The following is a 19,240-nucleotide window of genomic DNA, read 5'->3' as shown; positions in this document are numbered from 1 at the left end:
GGGAGGAAGGGACTATAAGCACGGTCAAAGATGTAGTTTTTTGGGGTGGAATTTAAAGACAGATAGGGAGGTGTGGGAGGAGTTCCAGAGGCCAGGAGCGTAGCAGCTGAAGGCTTAGCCACCGATGGCTGGAGAACAGTTGGAGGGTGCACAGCAGGCATGAGATAGCCGAGCAGAGGGGGCGAGCAGAAGAGTGGGGTAGGGGGAAGGTCACAGAGATAGGCAGGTGCGAGTGTGCAAAGGGATTTATAGTTTAGGCTGAGGACCTCAAAGTCGATTTGTTAATAGAGTAAATCTAAAGGCAAGTGGAATTTTGCCCCATGGTATTAATAAAAAGTGGATTAGATAGCACAGCCGCACAGAGATCTCATGTTGCACCCAACAGCTCAATCCGTCCAACACATAAATGTGTTACTGAAAGTTAAAGGTAAGTGAATCCAGGGAACTCTCACATGCCACATAGCCTTGGTACAAAAGCACCTTTGGTCACTCGAGGAATTAAAACAGAGTACCTTTTAGAAATGAAAGCCTTTAAACGCTTTATCCTTGCTGTATAGAAACCAGTAACATAAATATATGAATCTGCATTCACATAGTAATTCAGTATGAATGCTTCACAGTTGCTGATCCCGGTTCAAGGTCTACCTACGCATCAAAAGAAATGATCCAAACTGAAAAGAATCATTCCCGTGCTTTTCCCAACAGTTTTCAGCCACTCCGACGAAAAGATCTGACTTCAGTTGTGGCGCGACATTGCCTTATAGTAACAATAATCCTTGCATTTGATATTGTGCCTTATCACATCTTCAAGACGTATCAAAGCCCTTCACAGGACATACTGTAAAGTGAATTGACTGTATGTTTTGTTGGGCGAAACACGGCAGCCAATTGCACACAGCAGTGTTCCAGAAAGATTGGGACAATTTTTTTGGAAGGGATTTTTACCCCGGAAAAGCGATTTGCCAATCTATTAACAACTCGGTTCCTGCTTACTGCTCGATAACCAGAGGCGTGCGGTGTAAAGAAATTTTCCTATTGTCCGGGAATCAAACCCAGGTCCACTAGCTTGCGAGGCGAGTGCTCTAACCAATACGCTACAGGACTCCACTTCTTAAAGTCTGACCCATAGAGTTGCTACACTTTGACAGGATGGTCTAAGGGCAAGCGCACACTGTTAATAGGATCCACGTATTTGCCATTGGTTGTGAAAACACCATGATGCGCAGTGTGCTGCTCGCAAGTAAATCCAAGCCTTCCAGCTCCTGGGACTTGTGCTCCTAAAACCATAGAAATTTATAGCGCAGAAGAAGGCCACTCAGCCAATCATGTCTGTGCTGGCTCTTTTGAAGAGCAATTCTTTCAGTCTCACTTACCTCCCCTTTTCCCATATCCCTGTAGTTGACTCCTTTTTAGGTATTTCCCAGTTCCCTTATTTCCACAGACTAAATAAAAATGGTAACCGTTTGATGAAGTGAAGAATGATTTGAATATAAAACAAATGACTGTCTGAATCTGATAACACACTTCAAGTATGAATACTGCAATGCCACAGGATTAGATCTACATAACTAAACATGGTCATTTACATACCAGCTCCAGAGGAGCCAGAGGCTTGTAAAAAATAAGTGGCAGCCAGAAACAGTTCCTCACCAGAATGCTTTCTTTTTCTGGAATTTTATTAAGTTTACTGAAGTGCCTGTGGTTTACTTTTAAGATCTCTCTGATCCTCCAGCGTTCAGTTAAATGTTCTACAATGTACATCAATGAAGGAGCGTGATTTTGGGGACGGCAAAGCGTTATAGTCTTACAGTGCATCATTGGGCACCCACATCTGGGGAAGCTCTTCTAGAAACTCTGGCCATGAGATAGACGAAAGCTTTTCATATAAATCGATGATCCTTCTCCCCTGCGTTTTACATTTGGTTTTGTATCTGCAAATCGGCATGGAGATTGTTGTGAACCATTCACGTACTTTATACAGTGAATCTCCCCACCTCCTCACTCTGCTACCCCACCCAATGTAATTTACATTTATTGAGGCACCTTTCACACCGGGAAGACGTCTTCACCTCTAGCCTCTGTGTCTCGCTTTCTGGACTTTGTTTTGCAGAGAGCAGCACACTCTGAATTCTCCTGATGTGTTTTTCCCAAAGCTCCCAAAACGCCACCAGTGCATGCTCATCCTCCAAAACTCACTGCGTCATCACGAGCTGCAGCTCCTCACTCTTTCCTCCCTCCTACATTCTACAGAGCCACCTGTGAGACCGAAGAAGCACTTACATGGGAAGATTGCGGAGTAAAGGGTGTCTCGGGAAGTTGAGCGTGGGGTAAAGTAATTTACACCGACTCATTGGAGCTCTACTGAGAGGGTATCTTGGATCAAAGCAGAGTCCTCGCAGGCCAGGGTGACATAGGAACAAAGGAAAATAGCAAAACAGCCCATCAAACTTGTTCCGCCAGTTGGCAGATTTTTTAATGCTCTACCTTTTAATAGCTCTTCTACCCAAATCTGTTTCTGGCTTAAACATTCCTACCGATTCAACTTCTACAGCTTTCTGGGACAGAGCATTCCACACCTTTACAACCCTTCTGTGCAAAGAAACACTTACCTGACCTCAGTTCTGAGTCACGTGTGTTTGTGGGATATTGCAGTGCACTCATTTGCTGGTGCGATTGCCTACAGAATAACGACAACAACTTGCATTTATATGGAGCCCCTCATGCAGGGTAGCAACCCAGAGCATCTACAGAATACACATTCACTCCACTTTAGAGAAAATCCTGCAAAGTGCTTTGAGACGTGCTCCTGACATGAAAGGCGCTATATCAAATGCAAGGATTATTATTGGCGGTGTGGATGTGTTGAAGTGCTGAACTTTACTGTAAAGCACACAACTACCTCAGCCTCCTTTAAAATCTCCCAACTACTAGAAGTCCTTTTTAATGCAGTGAGTTTCTGTGGAGCCACAGCACATTTGTGAAAAACGTGTAAATTTCACAGAAAAATAGAACACCCAGAGGAAGGACACTAAAAGCATGTTTTAAAGGGGTGACTGGTGGGGGAGATAAAAGACAAATAATCATAAAAGTTTCCCGTGCAATTTCTGTAGCTCCCCTCTCTTTGAAAGTGAAACTCCATGTTAGAGAGCCAGTAATCCTCAAATGCATTACTGCATTGAAGGGAACCGGGGCTAATGGGAGGCAGTTAAACAAAAGCTGTGATTACCATAATAATCCTTGCATTTGATGCAGTGCCTTTTCCACCAGGAGGACGTCTCAAAACACTTCACAGGTTATACTGTATAGTGTGGTGACTGCATATAGTACACGCAATTTGGGCACAGCAGTGCCTCACAAACAGCCAGAAAGTGAATGACCAATTTTATCTGAGAATTGTTACAACGTAACAACAACAGTTAATAACAAACTTATATTTATATAGCATCCTTCACGTGGGTAGTATCTTGGAGCGTTTAACAAAGACAGGATCCAAGTCTTTTAGAGGGCAGGAACATTATAAATTATCTTTTAATTTCTTCGAATGTCTAGTCTTGACTTATTCTCCTCTTCCAGGCCCGTGTGGGATCCTCCAGCAGGCATTACAGTTACAATGAAGGGCAACACCCAAAACCGTCCCCTATTGTATCATTGCTGCAGATGACAACCGAGCTGCTGTGAATGTCAAGCATCCACACGGCTTAATTTGTCTTAAAAATATGCAGGCCTATTGTTTATTGTTCCCAATTTATTACATTTGTGTTTTGCATCATTGACTCCAATTGTTGTGCTACTTAGGGGTATATATATATATACACACACACACTTCGGTATATATGTATATATATGTATATATAGGTATATATGTGCACATATATATATTACAGTAAAGTTGTGAAAACAGGGATTTCACGAAATACCAGAAACGTTCAGTAAAACTGTGAAACCATGAAATCGCTGAATTTAGGAGTCAAGGAATTTGTGAAAAAGTGATTATTTCATCATATTCATAACCTTGCCTGGACACTTGTTAGCATTATCAACAAAGAAATAACACATTATGAAAAATAATATTTTATTCACTGCAAACTTCAAGTGACATTCTCACTAAAGAGTTTGAGTCCCTGGGGTCAAGTTGATCTCATTGATATGCAGTCTATGTCATACTCAAACTTCAAGTTGATTATGGTGTACCAGGAATATCTCACCAAGTTCTGTGTACTGAGGCCTCTCACAACACACATCAACAACTTGGCGTTTTAACAGAATAGCACGCTTGAACTGTCGACTTAAGTGACGGGGGGAAAAGACACATGAAAGCTTGACCATGCTTCCCACGAGCTTTGAAGTAATTCAGGCAGCTCGGGCTGGGTTTCAGGCGTGTAAAGCATGCAAATATTAACTTTACTTGTTTACAGGTATAACCAAACAATGATGATCAGAACTACAACTTCATCACAAAGAGACTATTCCCAGCATTGTCCAGCTTTTCTGTAATGCACCAAGAATGCACAGTCGCTACACTCAACAGCAATTACCTATATTTCCACAATACAAGGGCTATGTCAAATGCAAGGATTATAACCCTTGCAAGGTAGATATTATTCTACCTTTTAGTTTAAAGATAAGGGGACCATTGTACGGCAAGCTAAAGGCAGTTTAAGACAATACAAATCTGCTTTCAAAAAAACTGATTGTTTTAAAGTGGCACTCATAGTTTAGACTAAAGCTAAATAACTGGACAAACTTGAGTATAGGGTCGTGTGGGAACACAATAAATTCCACTGTGCAAAACAGCGCACCAAGAGACCCAACAGTACAAGTATTTAGAGAACTCTGTGTTGGCTTCAGTAATTGTATTGTAAGAGAAAGTGAGAACCAAATGCACACAATCATCACACTTTAACTCCCAACCTTGTCAAGTTATTTTACAGCAGCTCATTCCTGACCAAATAAAACACCTACACACCTGCAAGCAGTTCTCTCCAGAGACAAACACACATAGCTGGATGTCCACTGTACTACATAAAATCCTGAACTAAGGTCATTGCAGTTATAATAATCCTTTCATTGGTATAGTGCTCTTTACGTCAGGAGAAAGTCTCAAAGCGCTTCACTGAATATACTGTACAGTGGAGTGACCGTGTATTTTGTAGGCGAACGCGGCAGCCAATTTGCACACAGCGATGTCCCACAAAAACAACTGAGGGCGAGAAAACATATCAGGATGTTAACATATCACCTGAAGCATGACACCTCTGACAATGCAGGCTCCCCTAGCCCTGCACGGCCAGCCGAGGAGATAATAATAATAATAATAATCCATTCATTCAATATAGGGCTTTATCATGTCTTTGAGACGTCTCAAAGCGCTTCACAGAATATACTGTAAAGTGAATGGCTGTATATTATGTGGATTGAGTGATTATTACCTCCGGAAAAGCATCCGCCAATCGACTAAATCGGTTCCTATTTACTGCTAGGCAAACAAAGGCATGTGGAGTAAGGAAACTTGCCCAACGTTTCGCCCTCGCGGGAATTGCGAAGCGAGTGCTCTAACCACTAAGCTACAGGACTCCACAATATGAGCTCAAAGTCCCCCCAGGGGTCTTGGGCCCACAACCTTCTGACGTAGAAGCGAGGATGCTACCAAATAAGCCAGGCTGACACCTAAGACAGCGGCAATGGCGGTCTAAATCATTAATGGGCACGAGCTCTAATCTGTATCACTGGTCTAACGGAACTACAACTAGTAATGATGGGAAGATGCAATAAGCATGACAGAAGCTCTCACATCGCTGTGGGAGATCTGTGAGGCATGCTAGGTCAAACTGAGCTGGGAAGCCTCTGAATAAAGTGAGACGGCAGTCGAGAAAGTGAAAGAACAGCAGGGTTCCAGGGAAGGAGAAATGCACTGCATGGCGGGGCCGAAAGGTGGAAGCAACAAAAAAATTAAAAGAATGGAGCCAGAGAAAATACGCCAGCTAAATTACAGCCCCAAGAGAAGCTGCTTCTTCGAACGTTACTCGATTCTCACCCATACCTCTCGGTCACCAGGTGCCGTCTCATTCAGTTTCATCCTCGTTCATTAATTTATTATCTTCGCTTTTGAGCTTGCTCGCAATGAGTGGTTTTTCCTCAGTGGAAATTGTGCCGACGCTCTCTCCTAACGGCATGCTGCCCCCGAGCGTCTCAGGTTCCCCTTTCAGCAGCAGAGTAGGCGGTGAGCACACTGTGTAAACGTATTTGCACAGGTGGAGCAATGACGTGAGCAGTGGGGCCGTCATCTGGAACCAGCTCTAACAGACCAGTGCAAGCAGAGAGAGCAAGTGGCTGGCTTTATAGTTGCTGATATTTGAACTGCTTAGATTTCAAATACATGGCTGCTGCTACCCTTCTCCTGACCCTGTGCAACGCCACCATTTGGGGACTATTTAGGCATTTGCAGTTCATGGAAAAATTCAGCTTTCAGCTTCACTCAAGCCACAGATACCACTTTATAACATTCACCATAAGGCAGCTTATTGCCAATAAATATTACAGATAGGATACAGCCAGTTCCTTTGTGTACTTCAAACTGCAAAGGGCCCTTCAGGAATTAATGTGTTAAATCCCAACACATGGTTAACTGTACCGCACTTCTTCCTAGTAGTGAGGCTGCCATATGGCTAACTAAGGCCTCTCCTGGGTTAGTGAAATATGCAAGTTCTGTTTATACCAAGAAGGACCAAGCTGAACTTAGCAGCTGTGACAAGCAAACACGCTGCAAACAGAAATCAGTCAGTGCTCACTGAAATGAGCTCACTTAGATACACCAGTAAATTCATATAGTACAAGACAGATGGTGACAAGATGGGTTTCATATTGCTGAACAGGGGACAACCCCACAAAGACTTCAAGGGAGGAGAGCAAACTGCTGGTGAGCTTGAGTTCAGAGGTTGTGCTTCTCCAATGGCTCAGTGAGTTTATCCAGTCTCCAGTCAGCAGCTGAGCTGCACAGTTATGTGGAACAGAGTCCCAACACAAATAATAATAATTTGGTCACTCAACCCACGACTGTTTGTGGGACACTGCTGTGCGCAATTGTCTGCTGCATTTCGCCCACAAAATATACTGTCAATTCACTTTACAGTATATTCTGTGGAGTGCTTTGAGGCGTCTTGAAGACGTGATAAGGCAGGCACTACATCAAATGCAAGGAGTATTATTATTATTAACACAAGCAGGCAATGCAGAGTGAGTGAAATCCTTTAGATAAAAAAAGGGAAAGTATTTATCTACTGGAGATCAGCAATAACAATATTTGCGTTTGACACACAGTTTATTATGTCGTTGAGATGCCCCAAAGCTCTTCACAGAATATATTGTAAAGTGTAGTGACCTCTAAGAATTCAAGTAAACGTATGTTGCTACCCTCCTCCTGGCTAGTGACTGAGCAGATGGTGACTGTGTATTTTCTCAGAGAGAAACGGCAACTAAATTGTTCTCAGCAATATCCCACAAACAGCTGTGGAGTGAATTTCCAGATAATATCTCATGGTCTCAAAGGACGCCACTTCCAAGAATGCAGCATACCCCTAGTGCTGCTCCAGAGTATCAGCCTAGATAATCCTTGCATTTGATGTAGCGCCTTACTACATCTTTGAGACGTCTCAAAGCGCTTCACAGAAAATACTGCAAAGTGAATTGACTGTATATTTTGTGGGCAAAATGCAGCAGCCAATTGCACACAGCAGATGAGTTCCAAGTCCCAACATGTGGCTTGAACCCACAACGTTCTGACTCAAGAGAGAGTGCTACCAACTGTGTCAGGTTGACACACATCTGATGAATGATATTCAATCTTGTATAAACCAGGGGGAATGAGCTTGTGACCAGCACAATACACAGTAATAATACTTAATTGACGCACTGAGGTATGGTGTAAAGAATAAAAGGTCCCTTACCTTTCCTGCATCTGACTGGGCAATTTTCCAGAGTTAATCATGTGAGCTAGTAATAGTCATCCGAAATACAAAATTCTAGGAAGTATCATTATGTTTGCAGCACGTGTCAAAGAAGGCAAGCAGATAAAGACAAGAACCTCAGGCACGAATGAAAAGAAATGTAGTTCCATTTAAGGTTTGGCATAACTGAAGCTCTGGTCCACACATATAAACACATTAGAGACCAAGCTCTCTACTTACCAAACTGCAGCTAGCCCTCCAAGTAACAGAAAAAGCAATGCGAATGTTAATACTTTGAGCGCTTTCAATGACAAGCTGTGTGGGTTTAGTTGGTTAAACTCTAGCAGTACCCAAAGCACTCCCTGGGATCCTAAAGCCTTGCCTCTCACCAGCCTGATGCTCCCCAGATTTAGGAAAGCAGGAAGCGTCCCTTCAGGGAAAGAGTACGCATTCCATTCCAGATACGGGAATTTCCATGTGTAGGTGGGATCCACAGAACTCTCCATTTGGATTGGATACCCTCAAGCATAGTGATGCGTTTCCTCATGTGTCAGACATCCTGGGTTAGTACTGTACGTTGCCGGTTCAACTCTTGGATTTTGAGGTTAAATCCAGCCCAGTGTGGAAGGATGATAGATAGTTTAGAAAAGGTCTTGTTGAAACTCAGTATTTGTCAAATGTGCACAGCACAAGACTGGCTATAGTTCAGCCCACTTCTGCATTGAACTTGAGGTCAGACACATTTCATGAAGAAACTGAGCCAAGCTGGTCCCTGACACTGATAAAGCTGAGAAACGCTGCTTTATTCTAACTGAGCACAATTCAGCAATTTATGTAGCATTCAACTGGCCCAGAATCATGGCCAGTGCTGTTGTGTTATTGTACAGAGCCAAGTATCAGTAAAATTAAAAGCGATTCAGCAGCCAACTTTCTGGCTCCACACCCCCCCACCCTCCCCTTCCCGATTAGGAAGTGAGCACAACAGCCAGTGGCCACAATCCAAAAACTCAACATTTAGCAATATCTAATAAGACCTTTGACACATGGGAGATCAAGTGAATTGTCGTCAACTCTTGCTCACCATCTTCTGCGCGTGAAAGAATACCAGCAGCACATCAGCAAAACCCTCTATTATAGTTATTCCATACAGCATTACAGGATTCACTTTACGCACTATATCGAATGCAAGGATTATTATTATTATTATTATTATTAAAGAAAAGTTATTCCAACTACTTTGCAAGCTGGAACTCAATATTTATTGTTTTTTTAAAAACAATGTTATTTCAGTGCAACATTTGGTGAAACACACATCAAATAACGACAACAATTTATGTTTCAGCCTTTCACGCCAGGAAGACGTGTCTCAAAATGCTTCATGAGGCTGACTGGGAGCCTGAGCTGGGAGGAGGGAGAAATGTGACCGAAGGCACGGTTGAAAAAATAGGTCATTTGATCACCGACATCAACAAAACAAAACAAACCAGAAGCTAATTGTAAACCAAACAAAACGGACCAGACTGAAAGACGGACGGACGGACAGATACATACAGTCGAGATGCATTCCGCTTGCAAACTATGACCTTAGCCCCAAACCACTCAACAATAACAAGCTCACACTGAAATAGAGCCCTTCACGCGGGTTGTGTCCAGGAGCTTAACAGTGGCGGAGCTTAACGTGGAGCCGAGAGAGAGAGAGCGGAGGTGCCCCCCACACCTGACCTTATTTCCCTCCCCACCAGGCGCGCACACACACACACACACACATGCCACAGAGTCAAAGAGTATTATTTGGAGGGAAGGAGAGGACTTGAAACAAGAGCAGGAGACCTTTAGGACCCAGAGAGAGAGAGAGAGAGAGAGCTGCACAGTGGTACGCAACAACTTGCATGAAATTGCCTAAGTGTGTGTGTTGTGGGTTCGCCCCCACCCACAACCCCCTCCTCTCCCCCCAAAAAAATTTTTTTTTAAAAAATAAACTTTTCTTGCAAAAAAAAGCAAAGAGTTTTGCAAACAGTGCGGGGGCTCCGGGGGTGGGGGTGGGGGGGGGGGGAGCTGGGCTGACAATTCCGGAGATGTGTCTCACTTTCTCAACAATAACATAAACAAAAAAGACAGATCAAGTTTACCAGAGGTGCTCAGCCCTCCAACACCAGCCCCCCCCCCCCCACCAGCCCCCCCCCCCCCACACCAGCCCCCCCCACACCAGCCCCCCCCCACCAGCCCCCCCCACCCAGCCCCCCCCCCCCCCCACCAGCCCCCCCCCCCCACACCAGCCCCCCCCCCACACCAGCCCACCCCCCCCCCACACCAGCCCCCCCCCCCACACCAGCCCCCCCCCCCCCACACCAGCCCCCCCCCCCCCCACCAGCCCCCCCCCCCGACACCAGCCCCCCCCCCACACCAGCCCCCCCCCCCACCGCCCCCCCCCACACCAGCCCCCCCCCCCCACCAGCCCCCCCCCACACCAGCCCCCCCCCACCAGCCCCCCCCACACCAGCCCCCCCCCCCCCCCACACCAGCCCCCCCCCCACACCAGCCCCCCCCCCACACCAGCCCCCCCCCCACACCAGCCCCCCCCACACCAGCCCCCCCCCCCCCCCACACCAGCCCTCCCAACACCAACCCCCCCCCACACCAGCCCCCCCCCCAACACCATCCCCCCCAACACCATCCCCCCCCAACACCAGCCCCCCCCCACACCAGCCCCCCACACCAACCCCCAACACACAACCCCCCACACACCCCCCAGCACACAGCCCCCCACACCAGACCCCAACACCACCCCCCAGCACACAGCCCCCCAGCACACAGCCCCCAGCCCCCAGGACCCCCAGCCCCAGCCCCCAGGACCCCCAGCCCAGCCCCCCCCAGCCCCAGCCCCCAGGACCCCCAGCCCCAGGACCCCCCCAGCCCCAGGACCCCCAGTCCCAGCCCCCAGGACCCCCCAGCCCCAGCCCCCCCCAGCCCCAGCCCCCAGGACCCCCCAGCCCCCCCAGTCCCAGCCCCCAGGACCCCCCAGCCCCAGCCCCCCCCAGCCCCAGCCCCCAGGACCCCCCAGCCCCAGCCCCCAGGACCCCCAGCCCCAGCCCCCAGGACCCCCCAGCCCCAGCCCCCAGGACCCCCCAGCCCCAGCCCCCAGGACCTCCCAGCCCCAGCCCCCAGGACCCCCCAGCCCCAGCCCCAGGACCCCCAGGACCCCCCAGCCCCAGCCCCCAGGACCCCCCAGCCCCAGGACCCCCAGCCCCAGCCCCCAGGACCCCCAGCCCCAGCCCCCCCAGGACCCCCCAGCCCCCCAGCCCCAGCCCCCAGGACCCCCCAGCCCCAGCCCCCAGGACCCCCCAGCCCCAGCCCCCAGGACCCCCCAGCCCCCAGGCCCCAGCCCCCAGGACCCCCCAGCCCCAGCCCCCAGGACCCCCCCAGCCCCAGCCCCCAGGACCCCCCAGCCCCAGCCCCCCCCCCCCCAGGACCCCCCAGCCCCAGCCCCCAGGACCCCCCAGCCCCAGCCCCCAGGACCCCCAGCCCCAGCCCCCAGCCCCAGCCCCCAGGACCCCCCAGCCCCCAGCCTCACCTGTGCTCAGATTATCGTTGATCTTCAGGGGGACCCGCAGGATGTAAACGAGGAAAAGCATCAGGAAAAACCACAGGGTCCACAAGTAGGTCCAGGACCAGACGATGCAGGATTTGAGCTGCTCCAGGAAGCCCGTCCCCACCTCAGCCATGTTTCAGCTGCTGCTGCTGTCAGATCACAGGCTCTCAGTGTATTGTGGGATCAGAGACCTGCCTCCCCACCCAGGAGAGCCGACCGGCCACTGCAGCTCACTCACTCACTCACACAGAGAGGGGAGGGGGGGGGACTCACTCACACAGAGAGGGGGGAGAGCTTCATACAATGCACAGAGAGGGGGAGCGTGAGAGCTGCTTCCAGTGCCCACAGAGAGTGTGTGAGAGCTGCACACAGTGCCCACAGAGAGTGTGTGAGAGCTGCACACAGTGCACACAGAGAGTGTGTGAGAGCTGGACACAGTGCACACAGAGTGTGTGAGAGCTGCACACAGTGCACACAGAGAGTGTGTGAGAGCTGCACACAGTGCCCACAGAGAGTGTGTGAGAGCTGCACACAGTGCCCACAGAGTGTGTGAGAGCTGCACACAGAGAGTGTGTGAGAGCTGCACACAGTGCCCACAGAGAGTGTGTGAGAGCTGCACACAGTGCCCACAGAGAGTGTGTGAGAGCTGCACACAGAGAGTGTGTGAGAGCTGCACACAGTGCCCACAGAGAGTGTGTGAGAGCTGCACACAGTGCCCACAGAGAGTGTGTGAGAGCCGCACACAGTGCACACTGAGAGTGTGTGAGAGCTGCACACAGTGCACACAGAGAGTGTGTGAGAGCTGCACACAGTGCACACAGTGTGTGAAAGCTGCATACAGTGCACAGAGAGTGTGTGAGAGCTGCACACAGTGCCCACAGAGAGTGTGTGAGAGCTGCACACAGTGCCCACAGAGAGTGTGTGAGAGCTGCACACAGTGCCCACAGAGAGTGTGTGAGAGCTGCACACAGAGAGTGTGTGAGAGTTGCACACAGAGAGTGTGTGAGAGCTGCACACAGTGCACACAGAGTGTGTGAGAGCTGCACAGTGCACACAGTGCACACAGAGTGTGTGAGAGCTGCACACAGTGCACAGAGTGTGTGAGAGCTGCACACAGTGCACACAGAGTGTGAGAGCTGCACACAGTGCACACAGAGAGTGTGAGAGCTGCATACAGTGCACAGAGTGTGTGAGAGCTGCATACAGTGCACACAGAGTGTGTGAGAGCTGCATACAGTGCCCACAGAGTGTGTGAGAGCTGCACAGTGCACAGAGTGTGTGAGAGCTGCACACAGTGCCCACAGAGTGTGTGAGAGCTGCATACAGTGCACACAGAGTGTGTGTGAGAGCTGCATACAGTGCACACAGTGTGTGTGAGAGCTGCACACAGTGAGTGTGAGAGCTGCTTACAGTGCACACAGAGGGAGTGTGAGAGCTACTTACAGTGCACAGAGAGAGGGATTGTGAGAGCTGCTTACAGTGCACACAGAGGGAGTGTGAGAGCTACTTACAGTGCACACAGAGAGAGGGAGTGTGAGCTGCTTACAATGCACAGACAGAGGGAGTGTGAGAGCTGCTTACAGTACAGAGAGAGGGAGTGTGAGCTGCTTACAGTGCACACAGAGGAGTCATAACAATCAACTGCACACAGGGAGGAAGCTGATTCAGTGCACAGAGGGAGTGCACACAGAGAGGGAGTGTGAGAGCTGCTCTGCTCTACAATGTACACAGAGAGGGAGTGAGATAACTAAGGGAAATGCATCAAAATTGACACAGAGCTGCATACAGAGCACAGAATGCTACAGATGCAGTGTATAGAGAGCAAAACATACTGATTAGAGAGTGCTGTATATATACAATAAGCGTTGCACATACAACAACAACTTGGATTTTTATAGCGCCCTCCACGCCGGACGGCGTCTCAGAGCACTTCACAGTAATGGATCCCGTGGCTGAGCCAGGGGAGGAAGGTGACCAAAGGTGCTGTCGAAAAGTGTACAGTGAACAGTGATGCAGATACAGTATATAGAGTGAGAGTTGACCATAATGATTAGAGATCTGCCTATACAGTGTACAGAGTGAGAATTGCACATACAGTGAACATTGTGCTGCACATAATAATACTTTCATTTGATATCTTCACTTCTCAAGGAACTTCACAAACATACTGAAAAGTGAATTGACTGCATATTCTGTGGGCAACATGGGCAGCCAATTGAACACAGTGGTGTCCCACAAACAGTCCAAATTGAGTAACTAAATTATATTTGAAAATGTATTTTTTTGAAGGGATTATTGCCTCCAGAAAGGCGATCTACCAATCAACTAACTTACTTAGGGTTCCTACTTACTGCTAGGTAAACAGAGGGGTGTGGAATAAGGAAACTTGCCTCATGTTTTGCCCTGCCTGGGAATCCGGGAATCGAACCCTGGTCCTCTTGCTTGCAAAGCGAGTGCTCTAACCAATATGCTACAGTACTCCACATTGAAGTTGCGGCTTCTACCACATAGAATGAAGAAGCTGCAACTTCACACAGACACAGAGAGGGAGCTGTAGCTTCACATATGCAACAGCATTAAAAAAATCTTTTAAGTTCCAGATGCTCTACTCGCTCATCTGCATGGTATAGTGATTCATGCCCCTGCCCACTCCACCTCACAATCAGCCACTTTGCCCCCTCCCTCTGGAATTCTCTTCATAAATCCTTTCGCTGCACCCCTCCCTTTCTGCTTTCAAATCTTGCTGGAAGATTCATCTCTTTGACTGCATTTTTGGCAACCTCTCCCAACTCCGCTCCTGCTCAGCCATTGTAAAGTGCTTCAAGACTTTTTTTCCCCCAACATAAAAGTCTATGTAAAGAATAAATTGTTGTTGAAACAAATTATATCCAGGAATTATGACCCGTTAACATTGCCATGTTTTATTCATATAGTTCTGTTTATTTTATGTATGTGAATTATAAATGAAAGGTTATAAAAAAATTCAAAAGTTATCAGGAACGAAACACAATTTATTGTAATAATGAGCTGATGTTAGTATGTGTGTTGAGCAGAGATAATCTCTAAAGTGCTCCACTGGCAATATCATTAACCCTGTCGGTCTAACAAAAGTTTATTTCACCCGCTGGCTGGCACAGCTTTCTTTTACTTCACAATAACAAAACACGGGAGAATTAATTATATAGCTATAACAAACTTCTGTTTTACAGTACATTCAGCCTCTGTTATTTATTATCTGTACACCTCTAATAGTTGTACAGTTAACATTTCAAAAAATTGTGAACACGTAACTTCCTCATTGTAGTGGTGGCTGACATTCACAGAGTATTGTACTCTTTTGGAAAGTGATTACTGCTAAGAAGCTGTGGCATTCTCAGCACCCATGGAAATGTTTTATAAAACCCTTCATATTTGTAAACTGAGCACACAGTGATACATTTGGTATCAGACTGCAAAAGTAATTTACAGTCATTCAAATGTAATGTAAACAAAAGGGATTTACACTTCAATTTAAATTCGATGTTAACAAAGGAATTGGAGTTTGTGCGGCAGTTGATATATTGACTGCTGTGCAGTTTTCCCTGGTGCCCAACAGGGAGCCTTTGACTTGTTTACAGAATAAACTATTCAAGATACTTGGCCCCCCTGAAAGCTTCCCAATACAGTAATAATATTGCTTTAAATAGAGTCTTACGTGATGATCTGTTATTTTTGGAGACTGCTCTCGCCAGTGGAATCTGCTGAACTTGTGACATAAATCAGTGTCCCCTACCAGAATTGCTGCCAAGGTACTGTGGGAACGAATGCTTCTTTGTACATCTCATAGCATTAACCAACCATTGCTTAATACAAGTCATAAAGTGAGGAAGTGCCATTCGGCCCATCAAGGCCGCTCCTCCCATGGAAATGGACCTGCGCAAAATTGGCTGTTGCATTTGCCTGCAAGTACAGTTCCAAAAACCCCTGACTGTCCAGCACCCTGGGACATCTTTCCGATGTGAAGGGTGCTATACAAGTGTCATTTGTTGTTGTACTACAGTTTAGTAAAATTCTGTGAAGTGCTGCGAGATGTCCTCCTGACATGAAGGGTGCTATGCCAAATGCAAGTATTATTATTACTCTGTCACAAGGAATGAATATCAGTATTGATATTCTCTCCTCAGACAAAGCATCTTCTTGTTGAGCAAATGGTTGAAATGCCAGATAGACAATTGGATAATAATTAATCATATAAGCTGCTCATGCTTTTTCAAGCTCCTTTGTCAGGGCCCAACTCTTACTAACATACAGCGAGTTACAATCCAGGATTGATCTGCTGAGTCATTTCTATTTGAACCAAAGTAAATGAGGTAATCAACTTCTTCACTTCATGACTTCACTGCGGAGTCTAAGATATTTGTCACAAGCAGTAGTTTGTGGTAAGCATGTTTTCTAATGTTTACCGTTGAGCTGATCAGGATCAGCAAGATGCTGTTAGCGCCATTGCAGTTTGATTATTTCTCTGCATCGACACCGGGGCTCATAACTGCTGATTTTGGAGCATGTTGTGTGCCAATTCATAATATTCAGTGTAATGTGCTCCAAGTCTTGCAGTGGCCTTACTGGTGACAAGGATAGCAACTTGACAAATTAGGGATTGTAGGTCCCCAAAACTGTTCCATTGTCTGGGGAAGTGCATTGCCTTCCTTTGTTCCCATTTAGGGAACTAGCTGTCTATCTACCTCCATCAACTCGCTGTAAAAATACATCTGTGAACTGGAATTACCCAACTAGAAAGCTTTTATCTTCACCGCATTTTGGACATTATCAGCAGCATACAGTTTATGTCTTTACAACACTGACCTCTGAGTTCTGGCGCTGATAACTGACAGGAACCAGAATCCAAATTGTGGGGTGCTGCAACTCAAAAGATTATGTTACTCAAAAAGCAAGTTGATGCTTAGACCCACACTTCTTACATCTAGGTTTGACTACGACAACTCCTTACTTGTCAACCTTCCCAACTCTTCCCTCCACAGGCTGCAGATCAGCATGAACTCTGCAGCTCATGTCCTCTCCCGCTCCAGACTCCGTGACCCTATCAATCCCACCCTCGCCCGGCTCCACTGGATACTCCACTCCATCTTCCTGGGGGATTCAGTTCAAAATCCTCATCCTCACCTTCAAAGCCCTCCATCACCTTGTTCCTTCCTACCTCTGTGACTTGCTAACCCCATATCGACCTATCCGCTCCCTCCACTCAGCAGTCTGCTCCATATCCCCCGTCCAGCCTGCACTACCATCGGCGGTTGGTCCTTCAGTCTCTCTGCCCCACCCTTTGGAATTCTGTCCCACAATCCCTTCACCTCTCTCCCTTCCTTGCCTCCTTCAAGACCCTCTCTTCGACTATGCCTTCCACCATTCCCCTACCCCTATCTTTCCTGCCCTCCAGCCCTCCTGATTCCCTGCTCGGGTCCAAATCCAACGTCTTGGGTTGTCCTCCCAACGTGAAAGCTTCTATTGAATTTTAATTTGTTGTTGTTCTGAAAATGTGGTAATTGATAGGTTGCACAAGCCAATGCCACTTCATTTACAAAGCTGCCAACATTTTCAAGATCAGTACACCATTTTTTTCCCCCTCATTCAGATATTAAAAGCCTGAAAGATCATTTAACTGGAATAGATTCCAGTCATTTGGAAAGGCTTGGGGAGGTTGGGAATGTGAAAAGGTACAAATCACTTGTTAAATTCTGCGACTTTCCATAGCAACTTCACCATTGCAGGCACATGGGCTTCATTTCTTTCCTCCATGTCCTTCATTCCATGCCATTTATTCATTCTACATGTATTCAAGTGTTCATCCAATTTGTTTTTAAAGAGGTGCTTTGCTTTGTTTCAAAGCCACCTTCAGCAAGACTCTCTGCATCTTACCAACTCCTATTAAAAAATGCTCACTTCTGGAGAAAGCATAAGAGACTGAAAAGGCAAATTTTCGTAATTCTGTAATATAAAGCTTTAAAAAGTTTTATGCATTATATATAGAGAGAATTGTAATTACAATAGCCTCAGTAATTAATTAGCACAGAAGAAATCTTTCAGGTGACAAATTTGAGAATATTCTGAAGATAATTTTATTTTCTGTTGGATTATTAAAGGGAAAAACTATCTGTTTGTGTCTGAACATGCTTAGATGCACATCTCAAAGTATGGTCACACCTCTGCACATTCTTGTGCCTCAAGTAATACATAGGGTTGCCAGCTGATACGTTTGTTCTTTGAATAAGCTCAACATGTACAGACAAAAGCAAACATTTGTGGTATCAGTCCGTGATAAATTAATAGTTGCCACATAGCTTTTGAGTGCCTTCTTCAAATTAACCTTTTCATGTTAAGTAAAGCAGACCCATTGGCTCAGTTGGTAAAACTCTAAGAGTTAAAACCTAGTTTTGAAGAAATGGAAGATCCAATTGGTAGAGTTCAGCTATCAGACTACATCTGATCTATGCAGCGCAGAGCTAGAGAAGTAAAAGAATTAGCCAGGTTTCGTGCTCCTAATTCCTATCAAGCGTGGATGCCTTGTGGCTATAGAGGTAATACATTGAGGGTAGATAGTGAATACAGAACGCTTCTCATTTTAGGAAAGCCTCAATAAAAATATATTTAGCATGATCAGGGGAATATGAAAACACAAATTCAAGTGGTTTCTTCAGCCATCTACAGATTAACATTTTGTACATTTACATAGGAACATAAAATGCACAGGACTAGAAAAAAAACATGGCTGTTATGGTAAATGAATTGCAGTTGCCACCCACAGCCAAAATAATTGCATTTAAGATTACAAAAAATAATCTTGACGGCTTTTGTGCTGTAAATTGGGAATGCTTATGACCAACTCAAATATTGAGACCATGTAGTGCTAGTTATATTGTGACAGTGCTGAGCACATTCTTAGTCATTCATGCATAAAATTCCCTTAGCCAGAGATTTTAAGAGTAGGAAATAAAAAGCCATTTCCTGCTCTAAATCTTTGGAAGGAATATCCCTCCAGTAGGATAAATAAGGTATTAATCTCCTGCTCTTTCAAAGTACCCAGTTACAGGAAACAATCAAGATTATAATTTAGCTTTGCTAAAGGTCAATGTCAGGACCAGGCTGAAGAAGAAGAATGTAATGCAATGTTGGGATCATAAAGTCCCAAACCCATTCTTTGAAATCAGTTTCAAGAAGTCAGCACTTGATTGCTGTAACTAAAATGGTTAATTTCTCCTTGTCAAACTGTCCATTTGTCAGTGATCATTGATAAATAACAATAAAATGTACAATAAACAAGATGTCACTATACAAAAGTGTATTTGTTGTACCTGTATTCCTGTATTAGTTGCTGCTAAAGCGTACAGGCATTTGAATTAAGATTCCACATTTACATTTGAGACTAAATTGGGAGAACATTAAGTTTACCATTAGAAATGATCACAGTTTATGCTCTTTAATTAAGTACTGGAATAATATTGTAAAATATACAAATGAACGTGTGCGAGTATGAAGAGTCTTATTTAGATTTGTACATTGTGTTTTAGAAGCACTGCGAATGCCCTGTATTAATTTCAGTAGTCACTGTAGGAGTTACTGATCTCTAAAATATATACAAAACATTGGATTTAATTGCAACATGAAGGCACAATACACTTGACCGAAAAGGGAAAATAAACAAGCTGACACAGAAATT

The 19,240-nt window shown here is 46.0% G+C and overlaps 1 protein-coding gene across 6 annotated transcripts in view; it reads right to left on the bottom strand.

The window, feature by feature from the left end:
• The window catches only part of LOC103179359 (suppressor of tumorigenicity 7 protein homolog), a 66,498-nt gene extending 54,723 nt beyond the window's left edge, over positions 1-11,775 (bottom strand). For 3 of the 6 annotated variants that reach the window (XM_042335486.1, XM_042335488.1, XM_042335487.1), the window contains exon 1: positions 11,515-11,775. In XM_042335486.1, the coding sequence (XP_042191420.1) occupies positions 11,515-11,665 (151 nt within the window). In that variant the 5' untranslated portion in view covers positions 11,666-11,775. Of the gene's footprint in view, positions 1-8,183; positions 8,205-11,514 lie in introns of those variants that run through there. The other 3 variants (XM_042335489.1, XM_042335490.1, XM_007894592.2) reach the window with 3 other exon arrangements.
• Positions 11,776-19,240: the final 7,465 nt, after the last annotated feature.

The sequence above is a fragment of the Callorhinchus milii genome, unplaced genomic scaffold (assembly GCF_018977255.1).
Source record: "Callorhinchus milii isolate IMCB2004 unplaced genomic scaffold, IMCB_Cmil_1.0 Scaffold5, whole genome shotgun sequence".
Classification (NCBI taxonomy): domain Eukaryota; kingdom Metazoa; phylum Chordata; class Chondrichthyes; order Chimaeriformes; family Callorhinchidae; genus Callorhinchus; species Callorhinchus milii.
This window is presented reverse-complemented; position numbering and strand designations above follow the sequence as displayed.